Below are 25,481 nucleotides of genomic sequence, written 5' to 3'. Positions count from 1 at the left end.
TGCAGCCCTGTTTTTTTTTTAGTCTTTGACAACAAGAGCACTCCAAAGCAATTTATGGTTTGGGAATGAGCACATACACAAACCATTCCCAGGATGAAGTCTGCATCCAGGCCCTGCTTCTCTTGAGGCAAAGAGAGCTTAGCAGTATGGACACAAACCAATGTCTGCTACACAGCCTTAGTGCTGTAAGTGTATCTGGGTACATCAAATTTATAAGTGGATGCACACCCCTGGAGGTGTTCATGGTCAGGCTGGATGGAGTTTTGAGCAACCTGACCAAGTGGAACGTGACCCTGCTCTTGGCAGTGGGGCTGGAACTCTCTCTTTGAAAGAACAAATCTCTTTGAAAGTCCCTTCCGACCCAAGCCATTTTATGATTCTATGATCTTACAGACCAGAATGGAATATAGGTACCAAATGAGAGAAATGTATTTTTAGGTCTTTCAGAAAGTGTGTGTGTGAGGGGGTTGTAATTGTAGTCTCTCACTCTTCTTAAATGATGTGAACAAATAGTAGCAAGTAGGACTTTCACTGCACATCAGGTTAAGGTTCTTATCTTTGTTACATCTTTTCAGATGGACACAACATCCACCCATCCTCAATCTAGTGGTTAGGAATATGTCTGGAGATTTATGTGCCATGCCCAAAGTGCTCAAAGGAGTTGGTAGAAGAGACAGATCAGAGCACAGAAATTCCTGCCTCCTACCTCAAACTCAGTTTACTGGTGCCTGGTGCTTTGCAAATTCCTGCTGATAGGGTATCACCATAAAACTATTCCACAGCTTGTACTTCCATGTTGGCACATAGCTTTGCTTCAAACAATTACACTGACATTTTCCTAAAACAATCCCTACAATTTAAATGAAGAATGCAGAAAGCATATTCAGTGCCACACAATAGGGAAAATCTATCCTCCAAATCTATGCAAAGCTATTTTATTTTAGCCAGGAAATCCAAGGCCCCCTCCTGTAAATATATTAAGTAAGTTCCCATGTTTGTGCAATAAACTACAAAATCTGGCATGTTTACAGTAGCCCAAGTGCAAGGTGCTACCCTCTGAGCATTCAAGTCCAGTTTGATTTTACAGTTTTGTAAAATCATAATGGATCAGCAACACCATAACTATATTTGCAGCAACTGTGCTCTGTGATCTAAAAATCAGAACAGAGACAGAGAGAATTGTTGGAAATTTTTCTCATCTATTAGAGCAGAGATGTGGTTGAACAGTGATATCCTGAGGTGCAGCTGAGGTTATATTAATGAAAAAAAGAGCACATCAGGTTCTTTACCCTGGCTCCAATGTTTCTTATGAGGTTTTATTCAGTATACTGTATTGTTAAGATAATGATTCATTTTAATGAATGCTGCCTTTCTAAAATAAGGAAAACAGGTATTAGAGTTAGTTTTTGTCCTATTTGTCATCTGTGGTATTTGTCATCCAGATGGCAATTTACAGTGTACAGAAATTGCCTAAGACGCTGAAGCTATAGTTTAATAATTTGTGTGTCTATTCAGAATGACTAATAAAAGAGAATACTTTTCAATATTAAAAGCAATTTTTTTCCACCTCCAAACCTGAAGCCTAAATTATACAACATTTTCTTTGTAAAGATGTAAAATACAAGATGTTTCTGAGGAAGGATGCTGAAGACAGAAAGAGAATATTATTTGTGCGTGCACCTTTTGCTAATACGTTCCTGTTTAAAAATTTACCTTTTGGCACTGAGTTCCATAGACTCCTATGGGTTATCTGAATCTTTTTTTTTCATATTATAAAGAAATATATTGCCTTTCTTTCCCACTAGAATATTTCTCTTTCTCATGTTACAAGGAAGTAGACAGAGATGAGCATTATAATGCATGTTATCTTAACTTTTGTTTCATTATACTTACAGGGAGCTGTACTCACTGCATGTCTACTGAACACTTCTTAGAACTGGTGAAAGATTTCTGCTGCCAGTTTACAGGGATCTTCAGGATGGTAAGAGAAATCTCACTGGGAGAGTCTCAACTGTGGCATAGTATTGCTCTGCTTTGTGGGGAAAAGTAACATCACACAGAGCTCTCACAGTCAGAGTTCAAGCCAAATTCACTCATCTGTTATGTTTCTAGAGAGCAATAATTGATTGATTCAGGTGGTTGTCCCCGTACTGTTCTCTATGCTGATGCCTACTGATTTTCCATAGAGGTTGCAGAATTGGTTGCACATTCTGCTGAATGATGCCTGTGAGCAGCCCTCTCCCCTCCAAGTTTTGCTCTTGCTGGCTCTTCTTTTTCACAGAGTATCTTCTATTTTCCTGTGTCACAGATGTTCCTCCATACCATTGCATAATTACTTTATTTCACATTTTAAAATGGTTTATTATTTCACTTATCTGCCAGCTTTTTGCTTTATTTGCCAAACTGTTTTCTATCATCATCTTCACTCTCTTGTGTATATTTGCAGAGGAAAAAAAATCAGCACAAGGCACATGTAAAATACTATCTGTTCTGAATAAGAGTCCTGCAAACCCCTGGCATCCTGATAGTGATCATGAGGATCCTTTAGACAGAATAAGTTTCTGATGAATATGTAAAAGACTAAGAAAACACAGAGCTGTGATTTTTCCCTCTGATTACTAAAATATAATAGCCAGTTTTAGGATTTTGTGGTTAGAACGGAATACAAATGCTTGAGAAATTTTTCCAAAGCACTGTTTGTTTTCAACACACAGTAGAGGAGACATTTTCCACATTTTCTTTTCTTCCATGTATCTTTGCTCAGTAACTAATTTGAACAAAACTTCATATTGTCCACTAGTTAGTTGAAATGTAATTGTCGTGGTCACAAATAACACTGTAACTAAAACTCACAGCTGCAGTGGCCACAGAAAATGTAAACCCCGTTTGTAATACTGTGCTGGTGTGGTAACATTTGTATTTATATCTACCATGATTGTGATTTAACAACTCACTGCTTGCACTAAGAATTTTTTCAATGCTTGATATGTCAGAATGAAATCTAAAATACCACATCCCACTTCACCAGATTCTGCTTTTGGCTGGGACCATTCATATCAACATGAATTTTGGGCCAAGAAACAGAATAAAAGGAAACATTATTCTGCTGAAGGAAGAGTATATATTATTCATATAAACCTATAAAAGCCTAAGTAGAAAAGTAAACACTGATGCAGTATTCATAGATGTGCTCACGGAAGAGAAAACAATTATTTGCATCCGAAAGTCGGGTGTTGGCACTGTGATATTGTGGCAGCTCATCACCAAAGATACCCACAGGAGAACAGCAGCTCTCCTGCTCCTTTGGTGAGCAACAAACATTGTGGGCTGCCAAGGGAGAAGGTCTTTGCTGCAAAGGAGCAGCACTTAAGACACAAAAAAGAGAACACAAAAAGAGAACAACTTCAAAGCATTCTGCACTGAATGATCCAGGGGATGCACAGAGGCTGTGAAGAAATAGCCCTTCACTGGCCTGCCTCAGTAATTGTAATAGAAAGGGGACAGTGCCTCTGTTCTGACAGCCCTGTCACCTCCACACCTTGAGTCCACTCTCTACTCTTGGCCACCACTGTTCCCCCCCTTTCCAAACTACATGTGAGCACACATCCATGAGCAGCATCTAGGAAAATCATAGAATCAGAGAATAGTTTGAGTTGGAAAAGACCCTTAAAAGTTATCTAGTCCACTTTCCATGGGTAAGGAAAGCTTCAATTAGAATAGGTTGTTTAGAGTCCTATTTACTCTGACCTCAAATATTCAAAAACTACTTCCTTGTATCTAGTCTAAACCTAGCCTCCTTCAGTTTGAAGCCATTAGCCCTTATCCTATTGCAACACACCCTAACAGACAGTTGGCCCCCATCTTTTTTATAGGCCCTCTTCAAGTATCAAGAGGCTGCAATAAGGTCTCCCTGGAGCCTCCCCTTCTCCAGCCTGAACAACCCCAACTCCCTCAGCCTGTCTTCATGGGAGAAGTGCTGCAGCCATCCGATCATTTCCTGGCCTTCCTTGCTCCAACAGCTCAGCATCCTTCTCATGCTGGGGGCACTGGGGCTGGATGCAGCGCTCCGGGTGGAGTGTCAAGAGAGCGGAGCACGGCAGCAGCATCGCCTCCTGCGGCCGCTGGGCCGGTCAATCCCGGCCGTGGGAGCGCCTGCCCTGCTGCAGGAGCTGCGGCTGCGGGATGACCGCGCTGCCTGCCGGCTCTAGGTGTCACTGTCCCCGCGCTCTGGCACAGCCGCAGCCGGCAAGGCACCGGCCACGCGTAGGTGGCAGAAAAATTGCGGCATCCCACACATTTGATAGTGCAAATTATCTGCCGCGAAGCTGCGTCTTATAGAAATAGCTGAGTAAGAGCATTTCCAGATACACAGAAAAATATGTTCATGGACTTAGCTCTCGTATTCAGAAGCACAACATGTTTTAAGAAGCTGGAAAAACTCCCAGAAATATTTTTATCCATGCACAGTAGTCCATTAACAATTTTTTTGCCTCTGTACTGGCCAATGCTATTCCAAATAAAAATGGAAAAGTTCAGAGGGCCAGAGGCTGATGTGGTGCTTTGTGAAAAATCACTTCGGCTATATTTTTGCATTTAGATCATAGAATCATAGAATAGTTTGGGACAGAAGGAACCTTTAAAGGTCACATAGACCCATTCCCCTGCCATGGGCAGAGACAGCTTCAATTAGATCACATTGCTCAGAGCCCTGTCCAATCTGACCATGAATGTTTCCAGGGATGGGGCATCAGCTACCTCCCTGGGCACACTGTGCCAGTGCTTCATTCTCATTGCAAAAAAAATCTTCCTTGTATCTAATCTAAATCTACCCTCCTTTAGTTTAAAATCATCACCCCTTGTCCTGTCAAGGGTATGTTCCTCAATGCAGGACCTAGTGTACAAAGCAAAGAGAACTTGAGAGGCAGGCACAGATTCATGGAATAGTTTTGTCTAGAAGGGATCTATTAAGGTCATCTAATCAAACCCCCCTGCAATGAGTAGAGACATCTTCAACTAGATCAGGTTGCATTATCTGACTTTTCTGTCCCATCCTTCAGAGAGATTGTCACAAACTTCCCACCTAGATGATTATGCACAGCTCACTATGTGCTCAAAGAGAAATCAATGAACCGTGGCCCAAACCAGGGACAGTTTGGTCTGGATCACACGAGACATTTCAGGACTACGGATTGCTCTTAAGGAATCAAACCAGGAAGTAGTCTGGATGGTTAGAAAATACAGCTCAGGAACCACTGTCACACCATGTGACCAAAGGAATCTCCATGCTAATTTTGTCAAGGAGCCCCCATATCCACTCTAACCTGCCAAGAGCTTCTTCCCCTGGCAGAAACCAAAATCAGCATAGCAAGAATTATTGAAAGGGTGCCCTAAAGCTGTGCCATGAGTAGTACAGGACCTCCAGGTTTGATTCACTCCATACTAACAGAAGAAGGGCTGCCAGTAGACTGTTTTGAGCATGGTTTGCAGTGGGCAGATCCATAGTGTAAAGGTCCACTCCTCCCAAAGGTAATGAGGATGGCCCGAGGCTGCCTAGTGCAAGGGTTTTTTGGGGCAGAAAGCTGGAGAGGAGTTTTCAACTGACCAGTTATCTAGTCACTAGATAAAATCTGAGGCAGAATGGGTCAATGCATTATTACTTTTTGCTTCCAACACTGCTGAGTGTTAGAACGCGTACAAATTTGTTCATAGTAAAGGTTATAGTAAATAAATAAGAAATAGACATAATAATAGCTGCTTATGTCAGAGGAACAGAAGATAAACTATTCCCTACAGTTCTCTCCCTCATATTCCCAGACTTTTGTACACTGAGCTTGAAATAAACAACCATTTCTTAGGAGTGGACTTGGGCTGATAGAGTCTGTGTTAAACATGGCAAAAAAGAGCTGCACAATGGGATGTTATCACAATGGATTTCGCTTTTTCACAACAGTCTGTTAGTGTTCTTTTACAGTAGAAACTGAAGTGCTCAATTCCTTTAACTTCTTTTTCCTTAGTAATAACCTAAATGTCTGATTTATTTGGTCAAACATCAGGTTTAGTTTTTTCTCTTTGTATCTCAGCTGTCCATTTTGTCATATCTGACTCAGAACTTTGTCGCCTCAAAGGATGCAATTAGGTTTAGGAGAATTAAATGTAAAATTCCTATCTGTAGTGGAACTTAATATCCTACATCAATTGTTTTTGCTTTCTTTGTTTGAAAAATGGAAAAGTTTTTTCTCCTTATGTACAAAAAGTTTCTTGTCCTTAGGTACGAAATCCCTCTGCAAATTCCTTTCCCTCAATCCCTCTCAACTATTGCATATGCTATGTTAGATATTAAGTATTATAAATTAGCTATGTGATTCTTATGCTTTTGGGTTTATTTTAAGGCTCTTCTGGAATGAAACTATCAAAATGTATTTACTTGCTTCCTCCATTCCTTTTTTTGGTTTTTTTTGCAGTGATATCACTACATATTTTATGACAGCTTTGCCTTTAAGCCTCTTTCACTCACAGAAGAATCAATCCCCCTCCCTGAGCTCTGTCTGTCATAAATCCATTGATAAAATCTCTGCCATTGAAATCCCCATGGCTGAAGCTGAATCAGGGTTACAGCTCAGCTGAGAGCCCTCACAGATGAGGCTCTGCTTGGTCTCTGCATGATGTCTGTTCTTCCATTTATCGTCTGTGCCGGGGCAGCAGAGTTCAGTTGCACAGCTGCATGCTATGTGAGCTATTCAGAGCACTGATGCTTTATGAAAGCAGCCTGCAGCCATCAGACAAGAAATTATACAGGTTTCTAACAGAGGAGAGACAGATGTCAGTGTGCATTCTCTTATGGGAAGAATAACTAGTTTTATAAAAAGAGCACTGGCCCAGTTTTTGAAAGGTACAATGAATGGCAGGGTTTGGTGCCCAAGTATTTCTGAGGAACTGCACACAAGAGTTGGTTTCATTACTCATCACTTCTTCCTTTTTGTAAAGCCTGTAGACTTTGCACAGTATCCTGACCACCATGAAAAGCTGCATTTAAGGAAAAAATATGTCTAAAGGTGATAATGGAAACACTGTATGAGATTGCTAAATGCACTCAGTTGGTGTAAATACTTATTTCTAAGTTTTCAGGTGCTAGGGAGTCCCTGAGAATGAGAATGTCCTTTGCTGACAATACATAACCAGCCCTTGAACTCTCTTCCAGGATCTCCAGGATCAAAACAGGCAAAACCAATGAAAAATGAAAAAATTATTTCTTTGGAGTATGGGAAAAATATAATCAGCAAAAAGAATGCCACCAATGCAGTTAATCTCAGCCTAAACCTGAACATTTTCATATGACCTGAATCATTGGTCATATGTAAAGAAAAGGAAAGGAGAGAATACCTGTGAGATAGATGTTAACACACCAAAATCCCACTTCTCAGATGTCCATATGGCAAAATCTCCCATTCATTGACAGAAGAGAAACTTATGAAATCATGAAGGATAAGTATAAAAAACCAGAATTAATCCTGAGCACACCAGGCACCATCCTACCTTTCCTGGAGTCCCACAGGTTTCATTCTGAAAGGAGATGGACTGGCACACAGGGGAGGTTTGAGCTCAGGAACACATTGGCCTTGAGGGTCCACTACAACATTGATAACCTTTGGAGCCTGTTGAGGCTGGACCATGCTGTTGGTGGTCTTGTACTCAGTCTGAGATGTCTGCAGGGGAAGGGGTGAGAGGTGGATCTCCTGCTTCTTTTCCTTCTCTTGCCTTAGTGACAACTGGATCTTCTCCTTTAATCTGTACAGAACCTACAGAAATAAAGAGGACAGCTCAATCTCAATTGCCTGGTAAACAAGGCAAGGAAGGTATCACAAATGCTGGAGAAGATTGCCATAGGTGACTTTCATTCCTAGAAGGTAAGTCACAAGTTGTGTTACACAGCATTTCCCCCAACAAGATAAGCATTTCCATTACATAAACTGCAGTGTACACGAGGGCAGCAGGGATTTTAACAGTTCTCACTGTGAGTTAGTACTTATTTGCAATACCTGCAGTAGTATTATTTAAAGAGCAAATAACACAGAATGGAGATTAGTTACAGAAGATATTGTGAAGAAGGAAATACTGATAAATACAGTAACTGTAGAAGATATTTTAAGCATTTTAACACAAGAGAGACAATGACACAAAATAAAATAGATGTTTATGATTTAGCCAGATACAAGTCTTTAATTACAGCAGCCTCAATTTGTTTTAGAGCAGATGTTCTTAGAAGCCCTTAGTCATCTGGCATGGAGCTGGTGGTTGAACAGGGTAACTTTACTAGGTCACTTTGGTAACAGTAGGCTGCTATTACTCTGAAATACTCCTCCAGGTAGGGATAGGCTCCAATATCCTGAGAGAAACATTAACTATTCTGAAATAAAGCTGAAGTGATGAGTGGCCTATGAAGCTATTTAACCATCTGTTCAGAAAAGTGTGCTTTACAATCACCAAGAAATTGATTTCTGAACACACTGTAATACGAGGATTATCTGTCCACATATTGCTTATGAATGTGAACATCTGGTATGTGCAACAAAAGCAGAAGTTGTACTGATCTTCTTCCATCAAACCCTACACTGATGTTGCTGAACCTGGCTTGGTGAGTGCAGGCAGGTCGCTTGTGCTCAGTAATGTCACTCCAGAGGTACCCATGTCACACCTGTTTAACATATCTTATTTCTTTGGAGGGCAATGCAAAAAACAATTTCTGAGCTATAGCTGTTCCATTTCAAAACATGCCTTACCAGCTATGAAATTTATAAGAATTGTAAATATTGCAAGTGGAGATGGAGGGCACTTACACAGTTTTTTGAAGGTGTCTGCAGATACCCTTGTACTTTCCACTTTGCTTTCTCTGTTCCTGTAAAGCATTTGATTTGGATCCTTGAGTAAGAGAAAACCTAGGCCAGAAAATTTTTTTCTCTGCAGGTTAATTCTTTGACAGCTGTTGCCCCTGCTAGCACCACATAAAGATCTATCATTCCCTAGCTTTCCAGTGATGACTAGATATATCTGATGGGTTTGTTTGTTCAAGGATTAACATTAGAGGTTTAGCTGGGAACTGACCTAATGCCATTAGCAATACACATATTAGCAATACACAAAAACAAGACTTGGCTAGGTAAACCATCTGTTCATTCTGAAGGGTTTAGAATTACTAGGATAAGATTTTTTTCCCGTAATTTTGCAGAAAAAGAAGTCCTCTGAGGGGTACCTGTGAAGCATGGGCACTGGTACCAGTAAAGAGGGACTTGAAATATTTTTACTGTCTTTTTCTCTAGTGAGTGCTTTCAGTTAATTTGTTTCTGATAACCAGCAGATAAGCAGCTCACAGACTCATGGCCATGACAATGCTCACCATACCTTCTTGTCACTAATATGTTTTGACATAGTTTCACTTCTTGAGGACCCAAGGAATTATGGTTTTGACTTCTAAAATGTGGACAAGTATTATTTAATATACTATTTAATAATCTATTGTTAAGACTCTAGGAAAAAAGATAGCTTGACCCTAGCAGAAACCAAAAAAAAATCTAACCAACAACATTTGATCTAAGCACTAAAACTTTTCCTCAGAAAGTGTTACAGGGCTCTAAGAGTTTTAATCAAGGTAAAGTAAAAAATCCAGAAATGGCCAAAAATATAGTGACCAACCCACTCTGCCACTCTGACACACATTAAATGGGATAAAAACAAACATAAGTAATTTGTTAACTTTACAGATTGGACATACCCACATATTATCAGATCCTGGCAAAATCTGAGACAGTGTCCATTTGCAGTTTAAACAGTAGCACATGTAAAGATACATATTGGACCTGGGAGGAACAGAAAGGGGAATCCCTGCAGAAAAGACCAAGAATAATAGCAATTTCATCTGGAAGGAATTCAAGGAGTCTACTAGTATTGACCTCTGCCCTAACTTCACATCAGCTACACCCAAACTATTTCTGATGTTTGCCTAAAATCAGATGTTTGCCTAAAATCTTAATGGGGGAAACTCCCAAGCTTCCCCAAGCAATGCAATCCAGGGTCTGGTGACACATGTGATAGCAAAGATCTTTCTAATGACTCAGCCAAATCACCTTGTAAAAATTTTTCTCTTTTCCAGTCCCCAATGGAGAAAGTATTATCTTCTTCCTTACAACAGCCTTTAAAATCTTTCCATGTTTGAGAACTATCATGTTTCTGCTTGCTCCTTTTCCCTGTCATAAATAAACCAAATTATTTCATGTCCTCTGTGTCTCTGATCACTCTTGCATCTCCTTCCTCCTATAATTGCCTGAAATTTTAAACAAATGTGGTGGACAGAGACAATAGAAAATGAGTAAGACATGACAACCAAATTATCATAGCAGAGCTGAATTCAGATCTTAGAGATCATATCCTCATTTATATATCCCAGGATAAGAAGTGTATTTTTGCAACATTGATGTTGCTTATCTCCTTATCTACTTCTGTAATACTGTTCTGTGATACTGCTGGAACCTTTCCTACAAAACTGTTGTTTTGCCACATATCTCCTACATTGTATTGATGCACATGATTACAGCTCTTGTCCCTGCCAAGCAGCATTGTTGTTCTTTCCCATCTTTTCTCTGGCACCCTAAGAATATTCAAAGTTCTGATACTGTCATACAGAATGCTTTCAATTTCCAATATTGTTGATGCATTCCAGGTCATTAATGAAAATATTGTGTGGTACCAGGACAAGGACAGCCAGCATTTTCTATACTCTTCCAGTTAAATATTAAGTAATGACCAAAATATCTCTTCTCCAAAATAGAAAGTAGAGAAGAAGAGATTTCTAGAGTTATCCTCCTCCTTTTGAGTGAAATGGCATGGAGAGATGGAGACAATAAGAAAGTAGAAATTAAATAAAGCAACAATTTCCTGTGATAAAACAATCTTAATCTTGTTTCCTGTGATAAAACAATTTCCTGTGATAAAACAATCTTAATCTTAAACTTTTCAAAACTTAGGGAGACCTTAAAAGATGAAATAACATTTTGTTATAAATTTTTGTGAACATTTATATAACTGTGAACATTTTTAAATAACTTCAGATTAAACATGCTTTCCATCTTAAGGTTGTAAGTGGTTAAAGAAAATTACATGTGTTTGAGAGCAAAATATCTCAAAAACACCCCAAGATACTGTGTCTTCATAAATGCTGACAATTGTCAGAGAATTCAGTTAGCACTTGTATGTGTGCACTGTAGAAGTATCACACAATTTAAAGAAGGAAAATGTATAAGATACAACATTGGACAAAAATGCAAAAATTACCCTACAAAAGTCAGTAGTGGTATAGTGTTCTTCATCTTCTGTGTGACCACTGTACTTCTCATATTCAATATATTAGAATTGTGCCCAATGCTCAGAAACCTAGCCACTGAGCTCATACAATGTGAATGGCAAACCTGCTCAAAAATATTATTATTCATTCATGTTCTTACTAGTTATTTCAGTTTAATTTTTGTGCATTTGATACACAAATACCAACACACACTCTAACAACTGTGCACTGACAACATTCTATCAATATGGTGTTGCTTTTACTATTGAATAAAACTGAAATAAAGGCAGGTAAGAGGACTTCAGGGATCCTGGGAACTAAGAAAGTTGAGAAGTCATCACTCATGTCCCTACACAGTTACCCTGTAGATTTAAGAACCTGTTATTTATTTCTTCAGCTTCCTTCTAGTTACATTATTCATTCAACTCAAAATGCATCAAGAAATGTGATTCTTCAAACTTTGGTTTCCCAGCATTACCAGAGTGACCAATTCTTACCTTGGAGTTGAGTTTCTATTAGTCTTGAGAAAACACCCATCATGTAAAGAATTTGTGACCCTATCCTTCAGACTAAGAAAAGCATGAAATAAAAAACAAAATAAGGGTAAAAGGGAAACTTACCATTAAACAAGTCACTAGAATGACAAAGATGCTGAGAAATATGACAACTGCATAAAATCCTTCTTTGCTCCAGATTTTGTCTGCTTCGTGCTGGCCTTGCAAAACATTTTTCTTTTTTAAGCAATGAAACAGAAACAGAAAGAGAAAAAAAAGTTATAGAGTGGCATGTGCAGATTAAATAGCTCTCCTTGGGCATTAATCACTCTCCTCAGCTTTGTCAGCGCTGGAATTCCACAGCACATGGCATGACTTGGAGCGCTGCTATTGGCACCCCTGCCCACGCCCAGTCCATGGAGCAGGGCCACCGCGGGCTCCCAGCGCCGCGCCGGGATCTGCAGCCCAGGGAACTCCCACCAGCCAGCACAGGCTGCCTGAAGGTAAAGCAAACAAGGCCCAGCACCATTCTTGGAAGCCACCTGGCTGCTCAGGTCAAAGGGCTGTGCTCCCACATGGCCTTTGGGAAGTGCTTGCCCTGCCTCTTTCTTCCCAGGGCTTATCTGCAGCCCCAGCACGCACACGCCAGCCTTCCCAGTGTCTACACCTGACACGAAGCAAAGAGCAGGTGATTTGCCTGTTTGCCTTTGTGAGCCAGGAAGCCCTCACACTGTCACCTCTAGATTACACACACAAATACATAAAAAATATTGATTTTGCTGAAAACAATCTCATTATCTGTTTATCTATAATTCTAATTATGCTTAATCTCATTATCTTTGGCTTCCTGCTGATAGAACATTTCTGTAACAGCTGTGCACACTAAAATTTCCAGAACTCCTAGGGAACTCCTGGGAATTATGAAATAATAATGATTGTAAAAGCATTTAATTTTGTCTTTATTGCAGCAGTAGGACTTGATTGGACTATTAAATTACCAGAATTTCACTAAGTTTTCACATATAGATTTTGTAGCAGAAACAAAGTACATGCACCCTTGGTCGAACTGCAATATACTATTTAGAATAAAGTATGTTGTCTGATGTTTCTGGGACCACAGTTCAGTAGACATTGCCCTTCCAATTTTCAGCTACTTGCTTTTATTTTCTTAATTGTGTCTTTTCAGTAGAGTTCTCAGACTGAGTAAAACCAACTTTCTAAAATTCTGGTTTCCATTGTAAATGGTCAAGGTCTTTGTGTTTCCCTCTTGCTGAGGTTCTTTAATGGCTTTAAATAAACCTCTAGTTTAAATACTGAGCTGTCTTCCCATCCCAATGCGGCCTTTTCTCCTCTCTGGGGATGTTGTGTTTATCACAGAGGTTATCACAGAGGAAAGAGTTCCTGCATACTCAAAGATGAGTGGCTGCTCAATGGGCCTGCAGAACTGCAGGGATGCTCTAACCCTTTGCTTAGCCACCCATTAGCCTGCCCTTTTGCACAGCTAATGTATCAAGACAATTTTGTCTTCCAAAAAGACAAAGCCTCCCAAAACCAAGCCTCTTCATCCTCCCAAACACAGAAAGTCTGGATGATGATGAATTCATGTGGGAAAGCTTCCTGAGGAGCGGGAGATCATGGCCTGAGGAAGAGAACACGCTGACAAAGAATGCTGGGTGCTGGATCCTAATATAGTTTTCATGGTCCTCTTTTCAGCACAGCATTAGGCACTGCTGTTTTTGAAAAGAGGACAATGCAAGAAAATTCACAGATACAATTGCCACAAAATGCAAATATTTTGAGAGGAATTTGGTAGCATGGCTGATTTACAGAGACTTGCTTGCTTGAAAAAATGCTTGTGTTTAACTGGTAGTTGACAGCTTTAGAACTGAAAGCGTAATAAAGAACAGTTTTCTTTGGAAGTAATAGTCCTGGGAGCCAGAATGGAAATCCTTCAACACAACTATAGAAACCAATCTTGAAAAATTAGTATATTTGTGTGTAAGTGTAATCATGCATCATGGTCTATGCTTTAAAATCTTGCAGGTATTGACAGTTTAAAAAGGCTTATAAAGTGTCAGTCTGATGTTTAATGAGCAACTTAAAACTCAGGGCTTTCAAAGAGAAGCTGGAAATCTTACCAAATATTTCTGCAAAAATTGTTCCTAGACGTATTTAAACACTGCTGCTACTGTAGTGGGGCACAGCTCTCTGTGCAATCTGCTACCTCAGCACAGCAAGGTCATTCTGCTGTGCTCATGGCACAGGACTTGGGTCCCAATACTGGCTCAGAGCCCAAACCTGCAGCTGCTCCATCTCCAAGACTGCTCCTGTTGAGCTCCATGGGAATCCCATGGTGACAGCAGCAGCTGCAGTTGTGGCCTATTAGCTATGAACTCAATGTTTGACCCTGAGTGGGTTACCTGATGGCCTTCCGGTGTTTCATATCTCTCAGGAGGAAATTTAGATAAAAAAGCAGGAGCTAAAGGAGAATTGGCCGTGCTGACCTTTTGTAAGTGAGTAAATGGGATGGTTTAATACCTCTTTACTGAATGGACAAGTACACTAAAGAATAAATGAAAAGCTAATGGGATTTTTAGTCACAGTGGATGAGAGACATATAAACTTTAATTCAATGATGTTACAAAACTTTTAAAATATTTTATAACAGACTTCATACATATAACAGACTGAAGAGAATAAAAGAAGAGAAGACTTTAAGAGAATTAATCTCTATGATGTCTGTCTAGTGCTATGTGTGTTCAGGACATGTCTTTGCCTGACTTGTCTTTCTAACAATAATGTTCAAAGAATATTAACAAATGCTGTAAAAAAGTATACCACGACTTAAACTTACTTGACATACTATTTTGAAACACTTTAGTAGTACCTTCACTTGCTCAGGTAAATCTCTCTCCCAGATCTAGCTGGTGGAGAGCAAAATCATTGCTTAAGCTGCTTCCTAATGACAGAAGAAGCTGTGACCTCCAGTAACTGAGTCATCTCACACCCATGATAAGGAATTGCTTTTTGAAACGTCAATGCAGATCATTCAGAACTTTGTTCCTTTGTCTGGGAAAACTGATAAGAGGGATAGCAACTGCCACACTCACTACAAATTGCTGACACCCAGGAAAAAAGCTAATAGGATGGCCAAATGCAAGGCAGAAACGAGAGGATTCTTGTCCTTCAGATAGTTTCTGAGGAATAGGCTTGAGGATATACTCAGAATAATTTGCAAAGATCTGCAGCTAATAAAAGTGGGGGAATATCAGAGCAGATGGAGTGGCAAGGGAATTTCAGTAGCTCAGGGAGCACCAGATCCTAGAGCAAACAGGGAGGAAGGAATAATTTCCTAATATTTCCATTCCCTAACGAGTCTCCAATAAGGTGAGTTTTTCAGGCAGAATGAACCAGGTTAATTTAAACTATCTGAATTCAGCAGAATTCAATGTGTGGAAGAATCAAATGTAGTCTTACAATGCCATTCAATTACTAACCTTACTGGAGAGTGCCTGCACACAAGAGTATCTGCTGAACTGGAACAAATGTGTTTTTTCTAAACAATTTTTATAAACTTTTTTTTTAAAGATACTAAAAATCCATTCTGACTTTTATGGTCTTATTACGGGAAAAATAGTGGAGTATTTCTACAAGCAAGTAAAATGAGCAGCCAGCTTTTGATAAGAACAAGACAGATATTAAACTGAAGTAGTCAGTGTAAAATCTGAGATGGAAAGATTCTGCTGCAGTATCAGGAACTGCCAGAGAAGGTAAATTTTCAGTGAAAAACAGGTGAATTTGCAAATTGGGTCAGTTAACCCCAATTAGTCCCTTGGGCTGGAACACTAATGAGTGCATAGCAAGCTGTAGTTCTGAGCTCAGAGGAAAGCTTACAGGGAGCTGGGGGTAGAGCTCAAGATCAAAAAGGGTTCATGGAAGTTCACACTGAATAGCTTTGTTTTTTCTGCTATTTTAACTATGTTAGCTGAAGCACATTAGGAAAGGCTGCCAAGAAACCATTTCCACCCCCAGTGAAAACATGTAGGAATGTGTGTGACCTCTCAGGCTCACAGGACACTGGATAGTAACCACTTAACCATGTCTCCCATGAAGAAGCCACCCCAAAAGCTCCACTTTTGGTACATGTGTGATGAAGTGCTGTGATTCCACATCCACACTGGCAGCCTGCAGGGCTCCTGTTTCTGTTGGGTGCTCTGGGTGCACTGTGCAGGTTTGACACTACAGCTGCCTTGCCTGATCACAGGAGCATGTCCTTGTGCCCTGCTTTGTTCCCAGGTGCCTCTATCAGTCCAGGCTGTTGTGATTTCTAAGATACTGGTTTTGATCACTTGTCCTTACAGCGACTCACAGTTTCTGTATACTTTAAGTGCATGATTGCTTCCTTTGATTTCTTCTCTAATATGTTAATATCACATACTTCAAAGGCGACCTCTTTGTGCAAGGAGGCTGTAATGCTTCATTTTGGGATTGCATAATATTGGTATGAACTCTGGAAATTTCTCCTTCAGTGACACATTTCCAACTGGCAGTCAGCTTAGCTCTCAAAACATAGTAACCCTTATCTTATGTAGTGTAACTTCAGTTATTTTTGTCATTCAAAACCACTTCAAGTTCTCTTCTAGTAAATTCTGAAATCTAGTAAATTCTGAAATCCAAGCAATTTAAAGACTTTAGGAAGTCAGGATTCCCACACCATAATAACAGACTGCCTAAGTCATTGAATATAGTCCTACCATCAAGCACAATTTGGTACTTTGTTCTGGAGAATTCTGCTCCTGACTGTGGTACATCCCATGGAGCAGAACTCAGTCTGAAAACCCACTTTAGACCACAATAAAAGAACAAATGCTACAACTACGATAGCCATTGGAAAATCAAGGAGATATGAAAGGTATAGACACTGTCCTAGACCCCTGAAAGGGCAAAGACACCTTTAAATTTACACATTTCCAGTGGTACACATCTCATTTTACACCAGGCAGTAAAGTACTCTCGTGGTTCCTACAGGAAACACACATAGGGAAACTGCTCTTTCAGCAACTGCAGAATAAGAAACAGGGATATAATTTTGAGACAGGCAACTTACTTGAAAATAGATCAAGCAGTGATCAATGCATCAGCAGATGTGAAGCAAATTATTTCTGTAATGAATGGAAATGTAGTTCCAGGTACTGACATCCACTGGGACTTTTGCTGTTTATGGTATAGTATGGGCTGAAATTTTGAGCAGAGCAGTTTTCCATGTGGGTTTTCCTACATAATCTTGGTAAAATTTCTTTAGACAGGCTAATCTCCCACAGCATTAACCCTCTGGGGGTCTAGTTTACACTAAACCTTGTTAAAAAGGGTCAACCAAGCAATCTCAGGAGAGGTGTGTCACACATGGGATGAACTGCCTGTCAAACATATCTCTTTTTGTTTACCACAGAGAGAGAGCCAGAAGACTTTCAAGCCTTAGGCAGCTCTTACTGAAATACAGCTGAAAAAGGAGACAAATTTCAGCCCTAACACCTCTGTGTCTGCCACCCACCTAGAAAGATGAGAGTAATGCTTCTTTTGTGCATTGATACAACATAAAATACTGCTTGTGAAGCATTCATACTTTTGGTAGAAAAGTGTATAATTTTAGCTCATGATTTAATCAGGATTGATAGCTCAGCAGTACACACACATACAGCATTTTACAATGGGTAAAATCATGCATCACAGCTATGTAAGGCTTTGTATAATTATACCTTCCTTCAAAGGTTTGCCTGTTTTGTTTTGGTTTGCTGTTACTTTGTTTGGAGCAATTTGTTCTTAGAGCAAGTTGAGGGAACATAAATGGTTGGCAGCTGACCAAGCAAAGACTGTATGTTGTTTTTTTGATGTTCTTTTCTCTGTAGTCTTATACATGTAAACTATTTATTGAGATCCACAAGGAATATGTAATTAGTGTATTACATATTAGTGTAAAGCTGCATTATTTTTCAGGATCAATGCCTTAGCCGTATAATCTGCTATCAATTGAAATATTAAAATAATCTCTTGTGTCTCTAACAGTACTAGGAGTTAGAGACTGCCCAGCTTTCATTCTAATAATCCTGTTCTAAATAATTACCTACATTTTTTTCCATATATCTGAACACTCCAGATTATTGAAATGTATGTAACTCAAGATGAGCTCTTGAGTTCAAGGCTTGATTTCTTCCAGCATCTCTTCACAGCTTGATGACATTTCTCCGTTCATATATTATTCATATAAGTTCTTGCCCCATGTCTACCTGAAGTGTTATTTGTAGTACTAGGAATAGATAATTGCCTCTATCCCAACTGTCACACTCATGTGCTTCAGATAAAAAGGAAATTCTGACCTAAAGGAAGCTTCACTCAGTTTGCTGATAGGTGATATAAAGACTTGATTTATTTGGAAACCACTGCTTTACTATGTTTTGTATTAGAACAGCTAAAACTTGGGAATCTGAATTTTGATAGTGGAAGGTTGCTGTAGTAGAACATGAATTGGCCTTGTTTTATATTTCATTTTTTTTTTGTAAAAAAGACATCTAGATTCTTAGAATACTTAAAATGAGAGAAACAATTTCCAATCAGTAGAAATACAGGTAGGCATAACAGCCCAATGGCTGAAACAGCAGTGTCTCAAACACAGCTTTGGATATAAAAAACCCCAGGAACTTTTTACCCATGGAGGGAAACACAGCTCATCAGAGTATTTAATTTTTTTCCCATTTTTTTGGACATGGACACTTCCTCTGCCAAACTGGGAGTTTCCACTGAAAATCTTGATTCTTGACAACATGATTGAAGGGGTTTGGCCCCAAACTGTATTCTGAGAGTCTTCATATGTATGTAAGAGCTTCACGTAAGACACTAAATAAAATGCAGTGTGATATGGCCATGAGCTCATGTCCATGAGCTCACTGGCTTTTTACCCTTAAGGCTTTTACTTTCTTTCATTTTCTGGTCAAATTTCAAATGGTTGACCCCAGAATTAGATATCCATCTCACTGATAATGTCTCAGACAAGCTGTGGAGATGACAATGTTATCTCAACTTGGAAATGGATTTTTTTTTCTTCCAAAAAATGGATGAAGTCATACAAATAATAGCTACAAGTTTTATTTTTATCCTCTTTTTGGAGCACATAAAGAAAATAAATCTGTTGATGATGCTAAAAATAAAAAGAAGCATAGGTGTAATGTACAGATTCAGTTTTTCAAAATCATGTCAGACAAAAGTTCCATGGGTAGTAATGGTGACACCCAATATCTGCATTCCATTTATCTCTCTATTGAAATTATTATGTCTTTCTACCCCCATTAATAGACTGGAATTCCTTATGTCCATTTCCTTTAAGGCAATTAGTGCACACTTACATCTAGACTCTGATTTCAATGATAGCTCATCTGTGTGAGGAGGATGTGGATGTTAAAGGGTAAATAGCCTAATAAAGCACTACTAAAGTAATTTAATAGAGAGGGGCTCTGAGCAATCTGGTCTAGTGAAAGGTGCAGTCCCTGGGAGAGGGGTTGGAACTAGGTGATCTTTAAAATCCTTTCCAAGCCAGACTATTTGAGGATTCTATGATAATTGCCTTACACTAGTGATGCTCTCTAAGCTCATACATTTTCTGCCTCTTGCTTGAGAACCTCAGCTGGAATACTACCAAGGAAGTAAGTGCCTAATCTGTATCAAAATAATACAGGTTAGAAGATTGAAAACTAACCTCAGGGGAGACCTCTGTTATTCCAAACTGGGATAAACTCTGATGCAAAATGTTGATATTAAGGGAACGCAGCACTTCTTCAGATGGGAGCGCCTCAGAAATTCCTGGCTTCGTGTTCAGTGGGGACACAAACAGTTCCACACAGTTCTTCTTTCCCTAGGGAAAAAAAAAAGGCAAAATCATAGGAGGGGTCTGGCATTAATCTCTGCTCTCTGTAGATTGCAACTATAATTCCAGAGGCAAAAGCATGGAGTATAAATGTTGCAACCTGCTCTGTGAGCACAGCATACCTTTTGCCTGTCTGTAAATCCCAGCAGACTGTGGAAGAAAATGCAAATCCTATACATGGGCATGAATGCTTTGTCTCAATCAATATTGACAAGGTAGACTTTTCCTGAGTCTAGTATCATTAAACAATCAATGCAACATAGTAATAGGAGGAGCCATTGGATGGGGTCAATGGCAATGCGCCAGCAGGGATTTTAGCAGACAGTTCATCTGAGCTGAGATGAAATAGGAATGCTTAGCATAATGCTGTGATATTTGGACATTACTTTCTAGTCCCTTCTCAACATATGGCAGACACATACCACAATCAAGTCCCATTAGTTGACTGCAGTGCAATTTAGTACGGTCCAACAAAATTAAAGGACCAAGGAAGTCTTGTTAGCACTTAATAGGTGACCTGAGAATGTCCACTCCCTTATCTATTAATTCTTGCCCTGGGGTCTTTGATGCAGTCCTGGCAGCCTAAGAGGTTCTGTATTAGAAATGTCAGTGATGCCCACTCTGTTTCAAGGTAGCAAAAGGAAAGAGACTTTCTCTGTTGTGATAGACTTGAAAAGCATGAGAGACAACTCTGATGTCCAAACATGAAGTGGGAACCCTATCTCCCCAGGGCTATGGCCAGTGGAGCTGACAGTGTGGAGCAGACTCCAGATCTGGGGGATCCCCCACACATGAAGTAGGCATGGAGCTGTTCCTTGCATTGCTGCCTGGACAGGCAAGAACCTCAACAATCTGGTTATTTGCTATTCATCATTATGGGATGGGAGAGATCAGTTCCAACAGGGATAATCCTGATTTCCCCTGCCTCCTTGCCATCACCTTGAACGTGTATCATTATCTCTACTGAAGTGAAGAAAAAGCCATCTTTTGCTTTTCTTAAAATACCTTTGCATGAAATACTCTTTCCATAAAATATTCCTTGCATTCAAAATAGAGCTGCACAGAAAGGGACTCTTTAAAACATGTTTGCCCTAAATCTGTCCTCTGTGCTCTCACATGTGCTGCTGGTCCATCTGCTCAATAACAATGGCAAGGACACTGGCTACCAGTGGGAGCTGAAGAAACTGATTAGAGCCTGGGGTTGTAGTCAGTCTCTGACATGGGAAGGGGACTGCTACTGTGTGCAGGTCACAGGCACCAGGCAAGGCTTGGCAGGTATGCAGCATTCCCAGTGTTTTGTGCCTCCTCTGTTTATGAGTTTCTCTATCCCATTAAAGGGACTTTATGGGAGGAGGATGTACTGGAAAGGCTAAGGAGACACTGGAAATAGTGAGTTAATATTTCCTGGCATCTGTGTAACATGTAAGAGGTTAGCAGGGTGTCTCCTCCCTCTGTGCCTGTCCACATCCTGGCTTTCAGACTCCTGGTCACTTCTGAGAGCTGCTCACTTGAGACTGAGTCACCTCACCTCACTTCAGTCACCTACCTTTGAAAGCCAGCAGAGAGGGACTGGCATCTCTTAATCCATCCTAATATAATCGGGATGCATCTCAATGCCTCTTCTCCTGCAGTTACCATCCTCTACTGCTTTTACAGGGAGCCTAGATGAGTAGTTTAGAAACAACACACTGAAACAAGGCAAGATGAATTTTGATTTGCTCTGCTTGCTTGCCAGCACTCTGTGTGAGAGGAACTGTCTCATGTTAGAAGGATGAAAAGTGGGAATAATGTCTCCTAACATGTATTCAACTTCCTCGTGAATTTTGACTGTGCGTGATTTTTAGAGCAAATAGAGGAAAAGTTTGCTTGCTTTCTTATAGAGCTGAAATATTGACTCATAGAAGAACTTTTACAGGTGTTGAAAAGACTAATTAAATAATAGTGCTTACTGTATTCTGGGCTATATGCCGGTGTAAAATGACACTATCTCTTCCCTTAAATCATAAATGAGAGGAGAAAGAAAAAAGCAGTGGAGTCAGTAGGAAAATAAACAGCACATTTCTTCTGTTTATTTATATAATTTCTAAGGAGTATAGGAAGAAAGCTACTAGGTGATTCAGTATATTGAAATACATATCTCAGACTCCAAAACATTTCTCATTTAACTGTGCTTTTCTTGGAATATATCTTTAAACGTTTCATTCTGGTCAATGCAGGAGACAAATGAAATTTAGCATCACTTGTCACAAATGAGTGAGATTCCTGAAGAACAGGGAAAGGGCTGCAGTGCATTCCTATTGATCTTTCTTGCTATATTTCTTGTGAGATCTTTTCTCACAGAGACATTTCTTGAAGGATTTTTATAATCCTTTTTGATGTATGCAACCTTATCAAGCTTTCAAGGCAGAAAATACTTTTATGCTGAACCTGTCAGTTTTCTTCCCTAATATTCAACCTGCACGTAGAATAAAAAACCCTTTCTTCCCGCTGCAAAGTGAATTGAAGTCTAGCAATACACACACGATGTTGGGTTTTCTTGCTTCACGGTAAAATTTTCATAAAAAGACAACAGTGCTATTAAGTATGCATACACAAAAAAAAACATACAATGACAATTGATTTTAAAAAGTCTTTTTTGCTGGAAGCAAATTTATCACCATCTTTTGCCAGTAGGATACCATAGTCTACAAGATCATTTGTGAGGACAGATTATTATAGCAGAATAACAAATCATGAATATTAATATCGTAGATGACATTTAATTTACTAATGGAAAGTCTGAGGATAAATTGTGAAGATGCCTTTGAAAGGATGAATCACATGTATTCTTTGAGCAATATGCAACCTTTGAGAAACAAAATATGGATAAGGTGTGAACATGAAAAAGAACTGCATTGGAATGAAAACTAAGGGATAAGCAATCTGCTTATGAATAGGACAAAAAAGAGATTTATCTGGCTTAGCTGGGTGTGTTTTCAAAGAAGGATTTAAATAATTTGTAATGGGGATCTATTTTTCTATAGTGCAGTTGAAGAAATGGAATAATAAGTATTTTTCTGTTCCATTTAATTGCACTCTTCCATAGTGACAGGAAAATTAATATAAGAGAATTTAAATAAACAGGTACACTTTAATACACACAGACTTTTGATACTTACAATGAGTCTGTTGATATGAATTTGCTGAGGTAAGAGTCCCAGTGCTGCTGCCACTCCTTGGCGAAATATCCGAAGCAATGTGATATTCAGCTTGTTTACATCCATTTGCAGTGTCTGGAAAACAAAAATCAGTTCAAATGAACTCTTTGTCCAAGACATTTAATTCTCAAGATGACTGATCTCTGGGGCTTTTCACTAATTGTTGTTGGGTTTTTTCCCTGTAACAATAATCTGTGTAATCTATGTACATCACAATATATAATAGGTCTGAAGGTACATTTCAGTACCTTAAATGCTATTCATTAGCAAAGTACCACCTTTGCCCAAGTACACTCAGAATGGGTTCCAGATGGTTTTGGCTTAATTCCTTGGACAAGTCACAGTGTTAAAGATAACACAATTACTACCTTAGAAATGAAAGTTAAGCATTAAACATCAATGCATCCTTAAAGAATGAGATGTTGAGTTTGCACAATGAAGATTCCTTTGGAATATTGTCTTAGCATATCTCCCTGAAGGTGAAGAATGAGTCACACATAGTGAAATCATACAATTTTAATTTTGATTAGCAGTTTCTGAGATCAGAAATGAAACATTCTGGATACATTCCCCATATTTGAATTTCCTAAAGCTTCCTCATCCAGGTCACAGGATGAGACAAACTACAGCACTGAAGCATTTTCTCTCCCTGTGTTAGAATTTTAGTGAAATTTAGAAGTTTCCTCAAGTTCAGATCCTTTTTGTGAAGTGAGTGGAATTTTACCCAAGAAATAATTTAGGCTCAAATCTTCTGTGTCCAAGAAGACCCAGATATTGGGTCTTCACATGGTGCTTGATAGACAGTACTTCCCTGTGGTACTTTGGAGTCTGCTTCTTTGTTTTCATATCCCTTTTGCAGACAATATGCAGTGGAGAAGAGAGCAAAGATGACTATGTCAGATGGCCACAGAATTCCAATGCTTCTGGCAACTTCTGACTTAGGAAGTTACTAAGTTCTGCCTGAGCCAGTTGACTCAAGATAAAAAAGATTTTTATTTTAAATTTCCTGTTTAGAGCCATGGGCCAGCTTCCTGCTCTGGGAACCAAGCAGGTTATTCTTCCTTCCTAACCAGAGCTGCATAAAGAGAATTAAATATCGGTGGGTCAGTTATCACACTGGGAATATGATTATGGTTCAGAAAGAAAGGAAACATTTATCTTAAAGAAAAGAAACATCACACATTTTGACTGTTGTTATCAGTGTTTATAAGCTGCAACATAAAACCATAAAATATTTGCTTTCCTTTTCCATCATCGATTTGATTTTTCTGTCAGTACCTAGTGGTTTTCTTTCTTTTCCTCCCTTTTTCTCATTGTTTTACTCTACTGGCATTGTCAGGTCTTGATGCATGAGATTTGCTCTTACCACACAACTGAGCTTTAATTCAGTCGGAAGTATTACAAGATTCTTCCACTTAAAATACCCTTTCTACCCTGGCATTTTCAAAATGCAAAGTCTTCTTCTCTTTACTTCTTCTCGAATTTGACAGACATCCTCAATGGTTACAAAACTGCTCCAACTTTATCACTAAAATAGAGAGATGTCTTGAGAGGGGACATGTGGAGGTCTAACAGATGTGAGCACTTTTTCTTCTGTACCTCAGACTGACTCATGGAATACCTGACAAGAATTGGTTTGGAGCTTTGAAGCTGTGACTACACTGAGACAGCCTGGTCTGGAGGTCTTGAGTAAATGAGAAAGGGAGTTGCTCCTGAAATAGAAAGGCTGTCATGAGGGTCCCTGGAGATACATTAGGATGGCATAAAGAGTGTCCAAGCTGGTGACCCTGAGTTATGGGGTTAATAATAACTGTTGTTAATGAGCAAAATTAGCAGGCATAAAATCAAAATACATTCATTTAAACATACTTGATCCAGGTATCATAACACATGATAGAAATATTATTAAATAGTGTGTTAAAATCTCACTTATAAAGACACAAAAATGAAACAGCCAGAAAAATATCTAGTTTCAGAAGAAATAGAGGACCTTAAAGAGCCTATAAAAAAGTAAATTCTCACAGATTTAGTATGCTGGCATTGTGGATCATCATAGCCAGGCACAGTAAAATATGGTGAAAGTCCATTACCTTCAGGAGAGTCACATTTCCGCCTACCAGGTCTGAATTCAGTCCACTGTCTCCTTTAACAAGTATTCATCCATGGCTGCAGTGTGTGTGTGTCTGTAACAGCTACATTGTCCTTTGTGGTCCTGAGGGAAGCCTGAAGATGCCAGCTCTCTGTCAGTCTGGCATCAGCCTGCTTAAAAATCTCACCTGGCCTTGCACACAGAGATTACAGCACCCTTTTAGAAAACTTCCTTAGAAATTTGCCCTTATGCCTTATATCAGGATGTATCTTCTGCAGCTATAAAGATTTGCTATAAAGATTTTCTTATGTTCTATTTTTTTTTTGACTTTTCATCCCAAAAAAAGCTCAAAAATATCTAAGGAAGAAGCATCTCACATTGATTATAAGAACCTTGCTTTGCTGTTCACTGAAGGGATCTGCTTCTCCTTTTCTGCTGTCAGTGTGAATCTTAG

At 39.3% G+C, this 25,481-nt stretch overlaps 1 protein-coding gene across 1 annotated transcript in view; it reads right to left on the bottom strand.

Annotated features, from left to right (window-relative positions):
• The window catches only part of PTPRR (protein tyrosine phosphatase receptor type R), a 139,222-nt gene that overhangs the window by 45,957 nt on the left and 67,784 nt on the right, over positions 1-25,481 (bottom strand). Inside the window, exons 3-6 of the mRNA XM_066549636.1 lie at positions 22,900-23,013; positions 19,574-19,729; positions 11,953-12,063; positions 7,534-7,796 (exon numbers count right to left, since the gene is read on the bottom strand). Coding sequence (XP_066405733.1) covers positions 7,534-7,796; positions 11,953-12,063; positions 19,574-19,729; positions 22,900-23,013 — 644 coding nt within the window. The remainder of the gene's footprint in view (positions 1-7,533; positions 7,797-11,952; positions 12,064-19,573; positions 19,730-22,899; positions 23,014-25,481) is intronic.

Source organism: Molothrus aeneus, chromosome 5 (genome assembly GCF_037042795.1).
Source record: "Molothrus aeneus isolate 106 chromosome 5, BPBGC_Maene_1.0, whole genome shotgun sequence".
Taxonomy (NCBI): domain Eukaryota; kingdom Metazoa; phylum Chordata; class Aves; order Passeriformes; family Icteridae; genus Molothrus; species Molothrus aeneus.
This window is presented reverse-complemented; position numbering and strand designations above follow the sequence as displayed.